This window comes from Mya arenaria, chromosome 8 (genome assembly GCF_026914265.1).
Source record: "Mya arenaria isolate MELC-2E11 chromosome 8, ASM2691426v1".
In the NCBI taxonomy this organism is placed as follows: Eukaryota; Metazoa; Mollusca; class Bivalvia; order Myida; family Myidae; genus Mya; species Mya arenaria.
The window spans coordinates 63,733,732-63,750,488 of record NC_069129.1 but is presented as its reverse complement, the minus strand read 5'-3'; the positions used below and the strand labels follow the sequence as shown (position 1 = coordinate 63,750,488).

Genomic DNA, 16,757 nt, shown 5'->3' with positions numbered 1-16,757 from the left:
TGGTCGTGTAATACTGTGCATGGTTTTGATATTCATTTAAAAAAGCTGCACTGACTCAGGAATTACCCCACAAACAATCTTTATTACAAGTCAAACATTCAAACCATTCAGATACTAATCATCCCACTTGATTACTACGGCCGATTATCATTTTTAGAGGAACTTCTTGTTTATTTTTAAGCCACCTTCCCGCCATGTTAGTAGATCATCTAAGAAATTGCTTTTGCTTATCAAACGGTTAACCAACTTGCCTTCAAATAGGAGTAAAGGAAATGTGTTAGTAAGCGAGCCCTTGGTGAGCTACTCAACATATTTCCTGGACGAGTTGAATAAAAATGTGTAATAAATGACGACGAGTGCCAGATTCTTTTGATCACATGCCTTCTCTAGTATTAAATAACTAAAAACATCTACTTAAAGTCTTTTATCTAATTATATGCCGAATACCACAAACTGACAAAGCAATGATTCTTCTAGCGATACATGCATTGCAGAAATCTAGTACCCTGTTGATTCTAAAATGAAAACTAAATGCGATCTTTTTAATACAATAAGTAAAATAGATATTGAGATTATTTCCAGTAATGCTCACAAAATAAAGACTACAGTTTTTAACGATATTTGCATTCTTTTAATTGATGACATCACACCGGTTAGATGACGTCATAATTTGTAATATGTTTCAGAACGCAGGTTTAGATTATATTTTTATTAGAAATCAAGAATGAATTCAATTTTTTCCCTAATGATTTAAAGCGACTTGTTCATAGTTTGTAAAATGCATTTTCTACGAAAGAAAAGTATGACGAAACAAATCATAAGGAGTGTTTTTAAGGCTGCACTATCGCAGATTGAACGTTTTGACAACTTTTTTTTATTTTTCGTCTTTGAACGAGCCAATTTATGCGAAAAAAAAACATGGATACCAGTGATATAAATCTGCTGACAAAAGATCAGGTCGCAGATTTTCATATTTAAGGTCAAAAATGGATGTTTTATGCATTTTTTCTGAAACCGTAACGGTAAACGTAAATAACGGTTCAGCCATAAAAAATATTTAAAAAATATGAAAATCGGCGGTCTGATCTTTTGTCAGCAGTCTTATATCACTGTTTTGCAGATATTTACGCAAAATTGGCTCATTCCAAGACAAAAAAAATATATATATATAAAGTTGTCAAAACGGTAAATCTGTGAGAGTGCAGCTTTTGAACTAAGATATTGAGAGCCGACAAATGTTGATATTTTCCTAAGTTTTGTCTTTAAAGACCACACTTTGGAAGAACGTTAGCAACGCAATTCGCAAAAAGGCTGTTGCGTGATTGTTTCATCACATTATCACGTGATGTTACCAATGTCTTCGATAAAGTTTAAAATCTCAAATCATAGTTATATCAGACCTTTTGGCGTCGAGTTTTCTTATTTTGTTTCTTTATTGTTCCGGCGTGGGTTCGCTCCCCACTAAAACCAGTATATCTTTTTGTACTTTACGGATTTTTCTACAGTTTCTGTATTAAAGAGCTATAAAATAAGAGTTTTCTGATGCTTTTTTGAGTAAACTTATTTTAGTCCAAAAACATTAGCGAGTCCCTTTAAATGGAATACTTTAGTTCACACTACATCATAAAAGCAAAATAAAGAAATAATCACATGAATTAATGGAATACTACATAATTAAACAATTATTGTTTCAAATTAAGTTTTTTTTACAAAAAAGTGATGTTCTATCGTTTTATTAATCACGTGTACTCCAAATAATATGTGTTTTATATTAAACTGAAAACAAGCTATACCATTTTTTATATATTTTATTTATTAGATACAAGTATGAACTGTGTGATTGAACACCATTTGACGCAACTTTTGAAATGCATTATGCCATAAAACGTGGTGGTAGCGTATGAAATACCAGAAGTATTGGAATTGGTCAAGTAAACATACGTGAGGTTGCACTGTCAATTACTTTCGTGACTCAAGGCCAATTCAAGTTCAGGTTTGCAAATGACGGCAATTCAGAAGTTAAAATAATTAAAATATTTAAAATAATATATCTCTTACTAACCATATTGAGTATTGGTCTGGTCATTTTTTATCTGTTTAATGTGAGTAGGTTTAATCTTGTTATGTATGCGGATTTTAAAGTCATCGAGTGACCTTTGTAAAACTGTGTATATCAATATTTCAAGTATGCCAATTGCGTGCCGTCTTAACTTGAGACCATAAACTGTTGCAAGCAATACGAATATATTCAGTTCAAAATTTCAGTGAATTTTTTTTTATTGAGAATCATCATACCAAATTTATATCTTCATTATGTAGATAAATAGTGTGTGTATACCACGTGATAAATTACGTCATATATGCTACCTCGGAAGGCATTTTGCTCAAAACTCTCAATCAAACTCTGGTAAAAGACCGAAGGCAGAGCTCTGTAAGCGGCGTAGACTGCGCCATGTTTCATTTCAAATGGTGAAGAAATAGTGAAGTTATCTTTGTTTAAAGTCTTTTTTTTCAAATCAAAATATTGCCTTCCGACGTAGCATTTATGACGCAATTTATCACACACTGATTATCTAAATAAAGAATGCTAATAAGTTACAAATATTCTTAGCAAATTGTTTGTGGGAAATGTTTGACATAAGGAAATATGTTAATATATGCTTATATGTTCTCTTTTTAGACACCCACAACACCGCGCCTTCAAGTAAGTGACGTGCCGATATCTTTCATCGTACATTTATACTTTAGGTCATCATGTTGAATACTTGCTTTAGATAGGTCAGTTACAAAGTATAGTGTACATATCACGTGGTTAAAAGGTCTTTATGTGAACGTAATATGTATGTGTGTTTCGGAAAATTTTCAGACGGACAATATCGCTTATGTCTTTTAAAAAATGTTGTGCATTGTAAGAGTAGTGAATGATACATATACTGATCACGTAAGCACTTCCTTACTAAAGTATATTCACTATTTAATGCTGCACTCTCACAAATAAAAGTTTTGACAACCTTTTTTTGTCCTGGAACGAGCCCATTTAATATATGAAAAATTGATGCTTTATGCATTTTTCTTAAACCGTTCGTAACGCATTTATCAATAAAACATCACTTTTCGAACGGAAATATGAAAATCTGCGATCTGATCTTTTGTCAGCAGTGATAATCACTGGTTTGCAGACATTATGCAAAAAAAATGGCTCATTCAAAGGCAAAAAAAGTTGTCCAAACCGTGAATCTGTGAGAGTGCAGCTTTAAAGCGTGAATGGGTGAAGAAATGTTACTCTTTTGCTTGATCCTCCATCCAGGCATTCATTATCATGTACTATGCTTAATCATTAAGAATTTCAAATTTTGCGGGTGTTTAAAGGTCCGCCCACTGCCACTCATCCGATACACAATCCTTGCGTCAGATTTTGTGTTGACAGCCAATAAGTTAGATGACATGAATTAAAATCGTAATGATTAAGAATGGGCGGAGTGAGCATATCTATACGGAAGTATAGATATACCAAATATGTATGCTATTATCACGCGCTTTGTGTTGCAGCATTTGTAATTTAGCGGGAAAACAATGAGAAACACCAATGTCCGTCTGAGAAAAATGTCCGAAATAACCATCAACTTTCTGTTTTTCATATGACGTAAAAGTAAGTGTAATAATCATTAAGTGCTCAACCCATTCCTAATCGTCACGATTTAACTTAATAAATTATATCTAGTAGATCGATAGACGGAATAAAGAACATTGAGATTGTACAAACAAAAATTATGATGATATTAATTGGTCCTTGATAACATACCTTTTGATCCAACGTGGCCTTTAATCATTTTGACTTAGTTTTTAAAACGAGAAACGGTCTGTTCAATTTTATAAAGAGGTAATGCTATGTTGAGCTGAATAATACAACCTTGAGTATATCGTATGCATGATAGTGTACGTTAAATTTGATATAGAATAATTACATAAGCCTGCAATTGGATGATGATGTCTGAACATTTACGATATTATATTTATTTTAAGAAACTTGTGCGTACAGAGGTAAATACTACGACGAGGGCGACTCATGGACGGACTGTCCGTTCCACTGTACCTGCGTGGACGGCTCGACGGGGAACTTCAGTTGTGAAGATGGGTAAGCAAACAATAGATATACACATTTTTCTCAGGACAAAACATTATAGTTGCTTTTATTAATATAAGTTCTAGTTTTTAAAATGATAATTGACCCGTTTTATCAGTTAAAGGTACACATTTAACAAAGTAAAAAAAATCATTTGAATTTTTAAGTTATAAACTTTGGACAGAACTTATTTGACCATGGTTGAGTCGATAAAAAGCAAGCTGTTAGCCAGTTCGACAGTAAACACTTGACAGTGTCCTTTCGTGAAGCATTAAAATTAAATATGGATAGCCGACTGGGTCGGTACAGGCACACGGCACACGAAACAACACTAAACGATACAAATAGAACGTTTCAATATCCACAACAAGGTACAAATTACAACAATCATGGCGGTATATGTTCTGCCGAACAATTCTAGATCGTGGCGAACCTTTGTACTTGTAAATTAGTTCAACAAACGGCAGTCACAATTGCAATTTGATGCGGTCCAAACTGGAAATGGCACACTGTAATCTATCAACGAAATCATTGACACACCAAGACAACTTGGATTTCAGTTTCAGTTCAAATTTAGCGATTTTACAACGTAATACATATACTTATTACTGGACACTCTTTTGATATCGTTCATTACGCTATTGTGAACTCGTGCGTTGTGACAACAAGGCCAATTTTTAATATTTAAAATTAATTGAAACGCTAAACAAAAATACTAACAGTAGTATTCTTATTTAAAAACATGACTTATAATCTGTTTTACATCTGTTTTAGATGCAGCCATATACCTCCGCTTCCGCCCGTCTGTCAGGAGTCGACGGATTGTTGTGCCAAAATTGGATGTGGTGCCACAAACTTCGTTGGAAAGTAATTCAACCAACATCGACTGATCCTTGAGGACCATGTTATTCTAAAACTAATATCAACCTCCTATCGTTTTTGTGATAAATTTCATTAAAATTATCAATGAAATATAAATAAATATGCATACAATTCACATGTGTTAAGTTTGCAAGCATTCGGGGCAGTAGATCATATATCTCATATCGAATCAATTTCTTATGCCATTTGTTCTGTGTTCACGCATTGTCATATTACTGTGTGTACACAATACCATATTACGGTGTGTACACAATGCCATATTACTGTGTGTACACAATGCCATATTACTGTGTGTACACAATGCCATATTACTGTGTGTACACAATGTCATATTACGGTGTGTACACAATGTCATATTACGGTGTGTACACAATGTCATTTTACAGTGTGTACACAATGTCATATTACAGTGTGTACACAATGTCATATTACTGTGTGTACACAATGTCATATTACAGTGTGTACACAATGTCATATTACTGTGTGTACACAATGTCATATTACTGTGTTTACACAATGTCCTATTACTGTGTGTACACAATGTCATATTACTGTGTGTACACAATGCCATATTATTGTGTGTACACAATGTCATATTACAGTGTGTACACAATGTCATATTACTGTGTGTACACAATGTCATATTACTGTGTGTACACAATGTCATATTACTGTGTTTACACAATGTCCTATTACTGTGTTTACACAATGTCCTATTACTGTGTGTATTAAAGTGTGTACACGATGTCATTTTACAGTGTGTACACAATGTCATATTACAGTGTGTACACAATGTCATATTACTGTGTGTACACAATGTCATATTACAGTGTGTACACGATGTCATTTTACAGTGTGTACACAATGTCATATTACAGTGTGTACACAATGTCATATTACTGTGTGTACACAATGTCATATTACTGTGTTTACACAATGTCCTATTACTGTGTGTACACAATGTCATATTACTGTGTGTACACAATGTCATATTACTGTGTGTACACAATGTCATTATTCTATGTTCACACAATACTATTACAATGTGTTAACGCGATATCAGTTTACTATGTTTATGCATTGCCACACTACTGTGTTTACATATTGCCATACTTCTGTGTTTACACATCACCAAACTTCTGTTTGCACATCGCCATTCTGATGTATTTACACAATGCCATTGTGCTGTGTTTACACAATGAAATTCAGTGTTTACACAATACCATTCGACTGTGTTAACACAATGCCATTCTACTATTTTTACACAATTTCATCTAATAGCCACAGAAAGGTTGTGTTCATCGTAAATGGAAGGATTGACAAAAATGTGTCTGGTTTTACGGATATTTTCAACTCGTACAGCCTGACAAGAAATTCTGAGATTTGGTGGAGTGTATTAAAGGCCTCCTCACACATAAGCGAACCCCCCCCCCCCCCCCCCCCCCCGACGTCAACATGCGTGTACTGGCGAATAGGACTTGAGTTAATTTCGTTCCCATTAGTATATGTACGTTGTACATCGTTGATGGTGTTCGTATGAATGCGTTTGTGAGCTTCGGCTTCGGTTGCGATAAGTCTTGTTCGTCGGAATATTTGGAAAATGTTGAAAAATTAAAGTTTTGTCTATCATTCGTTAAAATTCGTTTCAATACGTTAACCATTCAGAATGTCTTCGCATAGCGTTCGTCAACTGTCGTTTGAGTTTGCTCGTTTTCAGCTAATTTGCATATCAAGCGATCGAGGACGATTCCATGACGAATCTTTGCGATAGTTTGCGAATTTGTACGAAATGTAGCGAATAATTACGTATTGTAGCTAACTGAATCCGAAATTTCATTACAAATTGAAGCGAATTGTGACGATTGGTTGACGTTAAGAAAACGAACGGCAGACCCTTGCATACGAATCATTACGATGGGTAACTACGACATACGAATCAACGCGAATCATTACGCATCTACATTTCTTGAGTAGTTTTGAGTATCTCAACAGTTTTGTGTATTCCTGAATTTCATATATAAAAGGTGGAGGTTAAATACCAAGATTATTTGTTATTCCTTCGTCAAAAATGGAAGATCTACAACGCCTGACGCTGCAGTATGTGGCGGCTATGGCCCACCAAGAAGCAACAACTTAACATCCACCAGTTCATCAGAGGCCGATTTAGGGGAAGAAGAGGAGCCAGAGCATGTCGCATCTGGAGTAGACCATGGCTGCATCCCGAGAGACGGCGCCAATTTGGCATCTACGATCAGCTCATGGTTGAGCTCAGAAGAGAAGATCTTGGAACCTTCAAGAAATTCCTCTGCAGGCCAACTGAAATGTATGATGAAATATTCGAGAGGATCCGCCATCGCCTCTCGAAAGAGCACGCCTGGTACAGGGAGCCCTTGGATCCAGGCCTCAAATTAGCTGCCACTATACGCCACCTGGTTTCTGGTGTCAAGTACTCAGACATGCAGTACTCATGGAGGGTCGCTGAGAATACGCTCTCTGAAGTAGTTAGAGAAGTCTGTCATGTGAGGAATAATATTATGTTGATGAGGTTATGACAGCCCCCTCCACACCTAAAGAATGGAAACAACTGGCTGATGGGTTCCTCAAGAAGTGGAACTTTCCAAATTGTGTTGCTGCCATTGATGGCAAACATATAGCCATCAGAAAGCCTGCCAGCTCTGGTTCCTTATATTATAATTATAGGGGTTTCTACAGCATTATCTTACTTGCCATTGTCGACTCAGACTACAAGTTCGTGTGGTGTGACGTCGGTGGTGAGTATAAGACCACATAAATTTTACTACATTTGTAATTATATAAATTATATATTGATTATTAATTATATATTATAAGTATTGCTATTTTCAATGTATACTGACACTTTCTTATCATTTTGTATTTTCAGGATATGGTTCAAGTGGAGATGCCAGGATCTATAATGCATCAGAATTCCTGGAGATGATGTATGATGGTTCCATTGGAGTTTCAGACCCACAGCCCTTTCCCAATGACACAGTCGACATGTACTTTTTCTTGGTGGGGGATGACGTCTTCAGCCTCAGTGAGCACATGCAGAAACCCTATGGAGTGAGAGCCCTGACCGGAGAGAAAAGAATTCTCAACTACCGGTTATCCAGGGCTAGGAGGGTATCAGAAAACGCCTTTGGCATTTTGGCCAATCGATTCCAGGTAATTATCTTTTTTTGCCAAACATACAGTCGAACTTCGCTAGCTCGAAGTTCCAAGGACTATTCCCTGCAACTAATATAACGTGCTTACACAACAAAAACCTTTATGTTTTGGTCCATAAATAATTTGTTCGATAAGCATAAATTCGAACCAACCGAGTTCGACCTATCGAAGTTCGACTGTTATTTCATTTATAAAAGAATTTTTTCACGTTATTTTTTACGCATGACATTATTTCGGTCATTTCAGATACTCCTGTCAAAGATGAACCACAGTCCATCCACAGTGAGACTGATTGTCAATACATGCTGCATTCTACACAATTTGATGAGGATGAGGTACCCCAGTATGCAGAATGCACAGGTTGACCATGAGGACAGAAGTGGCGACCTGGTCCCTGGGGAATGGAGGAGAGATCGCAAATTGGAGGATACCAGGACTGTCAATATCAGGGGCCACAACACAGCAAGCAAAAAAGGGAAGATTGTGAGAAATACTCTGAAACACTGGGTCAACTCTCCAGCTGGAAGTGTGCCATGGCAAGACAGGATGGTGCCAAGTTAGAGGTTAAAATTAAGTGTAATTTAGTGGAAATAAATTTAAAAATAATAAAGTATTTTTATTTTCGAAAATAGAATTGTTACCTCAAAGTCTAATCTAAATAAAGAAATGAATCGCAATACTAGTTCAAAATATTGATAAAGGAAAGTAAATAAATTATAATAAACTTAAAAATGGTTTGGAAGTCAATTGTAAAAAACATCAAAACTTTGCAATATTAATTAAATTGAGCCATATCAAGGGGATATGGGTCTTATGGTGTTGCAAAAAGTATAGATCAATTCCTAATAAAGGGAGTGAAGACACAACAATAATATACCCGACATTTTTATTTAAATTATTGGGCTTAATAAGAGAATTAATTATACAAAGACAAGAAATTTTATATTCAAAAATTATTTAATTAACAAAAACCTGCAATCAACATACAATGATACAAAAGCAACAAATACAGTGATCATATTTCTCCTCAGGATGACCAGGCTGCTAATCAGACTGCACCTCTGGTTCCTCGAGTTTATCTTGCTCTACAGAAGCAGCCTTTCTCGCTTTAGACGTTTTTCCTCTTCCCCTTGGCATTCCTTTGCAAAATGTTTTGTAAAACTTAAAAAAAATTGAAAATCAAACAGCACTATGACGTGGTGTTGAGTCAGAGAAAATTAGAAGCAAATTGACCCCACCTTTTCGCAAGTCATGTATAGCGTCCGGTAACGGCCGGATGATGAAATACGCTTTCGGAAAGCTTCGGACGGATTCGGATGCATGCGCAAAGTGGCGCTTTAGTTCGCATGTTTGCGTTCGTAGTCGCTAATAAAAAGAACAAATATTGTTCGCGCGACCGAACGCATTTTAGCGAACAACAGTAACCGTTCGTCACACTTCGTAAATCATTCGAAACAAATAGTTCCCCTACGTTTAAATAATTACAGTTTGAATATTTCAGCCGACCTGCAAGTAATGAAATATTCAAATAAGCTAATATTTATGTGTACAAAGTCTAAGTGACATTACAATGTAATTTTTGTAATAAGTAAGTCAATGAAAAAACTAAATAAATATATATTATGTAGGGATTTGAAACTGAACTTTGACATTCTCAAAGCTTAACAACATAAGCTAAGGCTTTAAAGAGTTTCAAATGGGAGTTTTCATTAGGGATGTGCTACCTTAATAACTAAATAAAGACATGGAAAATTATTAGTTTTATAACTTTATTTAAATTAGACCACATCGTATCCGGGACAGCTTGTGTGTATTCGACAGCATATTTATTTCCTTGTGTAATGTTCTATTTTATTCTGTTTGAGCATCTCATTCGTACAATGATATTATCATTATGAGTTTGCTTGAACACAGATTTATACCTTCAAATTTAGTATGAATGCTATGTCGAAAATCTGTCTCTAAATGGCTGTGTCGTGTCTTTCAGTAGTTCTTGTTTTTAATCAGACTTTATTTATTCATTTGCATATGCTGTCTGTATCTGACCGTTGAGTACTTGAACTTAGTTTATAAGAGTATATAATTGTTTTAGTTATTCTTCCTCGTCTTTCAGATCGATGGGTGAATGCGAAAAAATTCTAAGTGACATTAAATAAAGAAGAAGAGAGAACGCTTTCACCCCTCGAGATGATGCTTCCGCGTGTTGGGCTATATAACTTTGGTTTTGCTTTGATTGATAAATGTTGGGACATTTATGTAGGGCATTTTGAGGTTTTAACCCTCCAGTGACCCCATCATTTGCTGACCGTTCCATGGCGGTTATTCCACCAACAGTTATTTATAATTACAGGGGCGTTCATAGAAAATTAACGTAAGAATGGGGCGTAACTTAGGAACACCACCTCTTGACATTTGCTCCTACCTCAGACGCGAAGTTTAAATAGGCTTAAATGACAGCAAGAGGAGAATAAAAAAGATATTTTAACAATTTCTAGTTTGAATTTTGTAAGCATATATTTTCTTGTTTCTCCGATATTGACACAAAATAATCCGCTAGGGAAATATCTATTTCGATGCATGTGTAGCTTGTCTTTGTTGTTTAATGTATAGTGACATTGTGTATGTCACTCGTTTAGAGATAGTCGGCCTAAACCTTGAACATTTAAACAGGGTGTTCGTTTAGATGTTTAACTTTGACCTTGTCCGTTCTCTCTCTCTCTCTCTCTCTCTCTCTCTCTCTCCTCTCTCTCTCTCTCTCATGTATTGTGGTGCTATTTAGTCCCCTTTTCAAATAGACCGCTTTATCTTTATGCGATTTTAAATTTTGAATTTATAATACACTGTATTATTTGTGCTTCATTGTCAGATCACAGTATAAAACAGCACCAAAAATGTATTACAATTTCAAATAATATGTTTACGCAAACGTACTAACCGTACATATCCAAGGCTACATGATATTGCTATTTTGAATGTTCTGTAATATGTTACCTCCCTTATGTCCTAAAGAAGGAAGAGTTTCGATTGTTTTGTTGTTATGTATCATCCGCTGACACTGAACTTAAATAATAGCAACTACGTATTTTAATTATCCATAAACATAAAAAAAACTTTTCAATCGACTTCAAAGGCCTCACGCAAAGTTTTGTTTTTGAAGATGAAAATCAATCTCAAGGAAGATTATTTGGACTGTGTTCATGTCAGTGTTTTTTTTTCCTTGGGCGAAACTAGTAGTACCATACTTATTCATTTTGCATTTGTTTCCTTCTTCCCAATACCACGACACAAGTTTTTAAAACAAATCCTTATATGGAGATTATGCAATACGAAAAAAGAATATTACAAAACGGAACTGCCTCTGGCATCAGTAGACATAACCGCGCCTGCCACGTGTATAGCTACTAGTTTCAGGTAAACACTTAATTATACATAATTAATGATCGGTGTGAGTTCTAGTGATGAGAAATGACTGTGATCACTATATATTATCATAATTGGGACATATATTTGATTTAGGACAAGGTAAGCTATTGGTAAACATGTTATATGTTGTTGTTTTTTAATTTAACCTTAAAGAGACACTCATATTCATACACAATTATAACAAACATAAATTTTAAGTGATACATTTTTAACTACAAAGAAATTTTGCATTTATGGAAAATATTTATAAATTATAACAAGATTGTAACCGTGTATTTAATAGCTCCACACGCAAAAATATTTAATGATTGGTGAGTGCTAAAATATTTGCTCTGATCTACGATAGACTCGTAATGTAGAAATAGCTTGTTTTTTGCACCTTTATTTCCAATTGAACACGGCATCCTTCATAAAAACTATTGTTTTTGATTTCTGTTCATTCTTTTTTGTATATCAAAACAATTGTATTAATTTTGGTACATCTTATTTGGGAATAAGAGTGCATCTTTAAACAGCCAAAGGTAAACATTACCCGCAGTTACTCGTAGTATGCTGTGTAAACTAAACAACTTTTGCTAGTTGTCATTTTATTATATAATAAGTAATTGACAATTTACAACAATAATATAATTAAATCAGCTATTATGCTATAATTATTGATATAATTATTATACTGAACTGATTTATTTATGGAGTTTTTTCCCTGCGTTACCGTGAGGGAATCCCTACATCGCTTCTAATTACGCTCTAGAAACAAGAATATCTGCTGGATTCTAGCGATAAATAAGATAAATCTGAACATGTTTCTTATTCCTTCTGTTAGAATTTTGTATATATAAATCGTATACTATTCACCTCTTTCTATCTATATGTTAACAGTGGTGGCACAGTTGTTTCTATTTTATAAGTTAATATTTCTGTCATCCTTTCATGTGTTAAGGCGAATAAAATTAAAAATATCTAATTGATTGTTCTACCCCTTACCCTATATAATTTAACCGTTTTAAAATTATTTATTCTTGATCATACTTATTTCGTTAATCTCGATTATGTCGAAAAGAGATAGCTAATAGAAATATGCTCCGGTCCATTTATTGAGCAGAACCTTTATCTCATGGACCCCGTTGGAAATAAGCTTTTGTACTTGTGCAAAGCTCTACGGGTTATCCTGTGCAATGTCATTTATTATGTTAAACTTTATATGGTTATAAATTAGATAGCTTTATCGTTAACACCAGAAGAAATACTTGTTTTAGTAGATCTAGTATTATGTATTTCATGTTAAACTTTCTGCGATATAACTTATTAGGATTCTAAATATCATGCAAATACAATATGTGATATACCTTATATTGATTAAAATGTACTGTTATTGACTTGAATAAAACTACTACTACTACTACTACTAACCATGACTGACTGTTTTGAAAGGCCACGAGAAAGGGGATTAGAATATACCGTCTTGAATAAGAGACGGAAAACTACACCGCTCTAACCTTTTAAGTTCCAAAGGGTTGGTTTTCTCATTTAAAAATGCAAACGAATTTTTTAAAAACTCATTGTTAATACCATGTTAAGGAATATCGTTTTTAAAAATAAAGCGTGTCATACCTGCGCTGCTTAAATTATGGAATCCGCGTTACCCCTGCATTATCATTAATGGCGTAAATGCTTCACCCTGTCGGTCACTATCTCCATCTTCGAACAGACCGCCATTATATTAAATTGTCGGCGTGTCTCTAGTGTATGTCTTTGTTTCCTAAGTTGTTGTCATTTACATCTGACTTTGACTAGGTTTATGCCCTGGGCTTATTGTTAATGTGTGGACCCTTATAATTACTCTGCTGGTCAGCTTGCATAATTTTGACAGACACAAGCTATGTGTAGACAAGGCCTGAAACAGGTCCTACATCGCTGATGCCCCTAAAGGGTTGGATTTGGAAACCAACATTGCAGCTTATATTAATAACCCTGAAATGGCCGATTCCCCGTACCAACACCTACACGGGGAGGAAAGCATTAATAAATGCATCATTTCCAATTACATTGTATAGTTTTGCAGCATGGTTCCGGTTAAAATAGGTCAATGTAGTGCGAGACATATTTTTTTGAAATAACTGTTCAAACAGAAATTCAACAGGATTCCCATTTTATATAGGAACGTTTCAATGAACATGTTTGAAATATATATTTCATGCAGTCTTAGTTTAAAAATTGAATGATTTGTTGAATCAGGCATCAATAAGTATTACATATTTATCTTTAGAAACGATTTCAAATTTCCACCCGCTGTGTTCATTTTGTACGCAAGATATGTGAATAATGTCTTGTTTTGGATAGATATATTTATGTGAGCCATTTCAAGTAAGCCACATTTTCAGATGCTATTAGTTAGTCGAAAAAGAGCGCGGCGATATCATACGAGCCAATCAGAATACCACCGGCATTTTCCTTCGTAAACAACGTCGGATGTATATGGGTGATTTACAATTGCAGAATTATTTACATTTAACTACGCTAGGAATGGATCGCGTATTAATTGTAATTTATCAGTTAAGCCTGAGGTCTTTACTGTTCGCAATCTTAAAGCAACTGTGCACCAGATGATCAATTTGCAAGAAAAAAAGAAAATTGTCGAAAACTGTCATAAACTTGGTATAAATGTGTACAATGCATTGAAACTTACTAACTGAAGTACCACATAGTTAACAATTAATTTTAGTTATTTCAGTTATTTCGTATTTTTTCATTAAAAAAGATTACTGGGTATGTCTACCTGGTGAATTCATTCCTTATGCGTGATTGGCTAGTCGGTGTTATCACGTGATATTACCGAGTTAGGTCTATAGCTTAATTATGTCTCCCGATTAGAGTAAGCCGTCGTTGCTCAGTGGATACGACGCTAGACTGCAATTTTGGCGACACGGGTTCGAACCCGGTCTCCGACACATTTTATTTTACCTTTTGGTACTTTTTTTACAAATATGATATCAAAGCGTAACATATTCTATTAAATTATTGTCCTGAGATTCGTTAGAGAAAAAAAAAATTTGGTGCCAATCTGGTGTACAGTCCCTTTAATGAATTATGCAATAATGCACTTCAAGTGGAATCAATTTGAACTTATTTATTTAAAAAAGCACTTTATAACATTACAACTAATGAATATTAACTTATTTTTGATATACTGGCATTTATCCAAGACCCTTCGTAGTGTGGAGATGGCCTAGGTGCCCCGACTGTTTACGAGTCTTGGCCAACCAAGCATAAGATTTGTAATTGCGCATAAGGCAATCACGAATAATTAACAAGTAAAGCGATATGCATCAAGTTCAATACAAATCTTAAAAAAAAGTTTTCATTACATGTAGCTCTTAGTGTTCAAATGAAAACAGTCGTAAGTGATTTAATGTCAATTTATTGTATGATGCATTTTGGTCCCAATCAATATGGGAGTCCCTTTTGAAGGACGTATTCGTGTACGATATTGTTATGTTTTATCGTTTTCTTGTTTGGTACCAACGGAATGTGTACCGTAGGTAAAGACAATGGTTTAATAATATTATGTTTCGAACAGTTGACCGTCGAAATGAGTTCCGGCTTCATCCTTTTATTCATTCTCGCCGCAATTGGACCAGTCGCCGCTGGCAATTGCAACACTGCCCCGGATGTAGACGGATGTAGCGTTAAAGTAAATAGATGGGACCTGCCACCTTTCTTCTGGGATATTTTCGAACCTGGCTGCAATAAACACGACATCTGCTATTCCTGTGTAAGACGATTTGCTTGTTTTAGTTCTAAATGTCATATTAGAGGTAGTGTAGTATTTCTATTTGCTGTGCACTGTAATACAGGTTGCAATATTTTTGGTTTAAGATCTAATGCAACTGTTCTCAAATTCATTGTTAGTAATCCTTGTTTAAAAAGCGCATGTGTTCATTGGTCACTGATGTTAGTATTCTTGTCTAAGCGATGAACGCGTGTATGTTTCAGAAATGCTTATTCTCAACGTGTCACGCATGAGCGTTTTCATGTTTCAGAGGTGCTTGTAATCTTTGAATATGATTTTTCAGGGAGCTTATTATGGAGTGTCGAGAAGGTTATGCGACGACCATTTGTACGCAAATAACAAAAAAATTATGTTCCACCAATACAAAAGTAAGACATCTATCATGGTGTCTGCAGTTTGCCCGAGAGTACTACTTGGTATGGATTAATTTCAAGCATTCCTATTATAAACAAACGTCACCGGGATGGTGCAGCCAACCCTACGTAGCAGATTGCATTATTTAAGCGTCTCTGATTGTGTGATGAATCAACTAAACGTGAACATGGTTTGTATTCGGAACAGACAATTTAGCTTTGCCAAACAACAATAATATGCTTTATTGATCAACTATTTGACGCGATACTGAAACAATCATATTACTTATACTTTACAATGGACAAATGCCCAAACTAGCCCAATAAGGACCAAAGTCGACTTATACGAGTTCTTACCGTTTTGATTGGCAACAAAACTGCCAAATACGGAATGTGAGGAATGGTCCATTTTTATTACCTGTTGAAACTCGCCATAATATGAGAATGCTGTAAATTATTAAATTTGGCAGCCATTTTGTTTTTTTATTTTACCGACTGTTTTAAAAACTGTATGCCTTGTTTAAAACATATTTTAATTACTAGCTTATTAAATCCTTCAACCACTTTGTTATTACAGTTGTGTTTAACCTGATAGTAGGTTTTATAACAATTATATTTGGGGAAACCTTCTAAATGGACGACGAAGGACAAAAATATGCTTCATTAAAATGCACAGTGCATTCGGCTTTATTCATAAAGCTGTGCAATGTCACTCAAGACTTTGCATGTCAAAACCAGCAAGGTCTAGCCTAGAAAAGCAGAGTCCATGAATGAAAAGGGAAATAAGCTTAATTAATAAGGCAATGTTTTAGAATGATTTAAAACAGACACATTGGTTCAGGCCAATACTGTTAACCTCGGACAAATTATTCCGCAAATATGAAATCACCTCATCATGAATCACATTATTATTATAAAACTGTCGAAGAGCTTATTCTCAAAGGCAATGGCGTAGTCCATACGGCAATTATATACGCCCTGGCGCTCCAATCTATTT

General features: G+C 35.0%; 1 protein-coding gene and 1 long non-coding RNA gene across 2 annotated transcripts; both read left to right on the top strand.

Moving 5' to 3' along the window:
* Window positions 1–7,960: 7,960 nt before the first annotated feature.
* On the top strand, window positions 7,961–8,755 carry LOC128244464 (uncharacterized). Its single transcript, XM_052962466.1, has 2 exons — window positions 7,961–8,191; window positions 8,441–8,755. Exons 1-2 carry the CDS (start codon window positions 7,961–7,963, stop codon window positions 8,753–8,755), a joined length of 546 nt encoding a protein of 181 aa, XP_052818426.1.
* Window positions 8,756–11,473: 2,718 nt separating this feature from the next.
* On the top strand, window positions 11,474–16,324 carry LOC128245063 (uncharacterized). The gene is made up of 3 exons (XR_008263045.1): window positions 11,474–11,605; window positions 15,195–15,389; window positions 15,691–16,324. It is a non-coding gene; the product is annotated as an uncharacterized LOC128245063 (long non-coding RNA).
* Window positions 16,325–16,757: the final 433 nt, after the last annotated feature.

Excerpts from the sequence above, each read along its gene's own strand:
- LOC128244464 (XM_052962466.1), top strand. The coding sequence starts at position 7,961 with ATGATGTATGATGGTTCCATTGGAGTTTCAGACCCACAGCCCTTTCCC. Across the intron at positions 8,192-8,440 it reads TTTTGGCCAATCGATTCCAG|ATACTCCTGTCAAAGATGAA; the intron begins GTAATTATCTTT and ends CGGTCATTTCAG.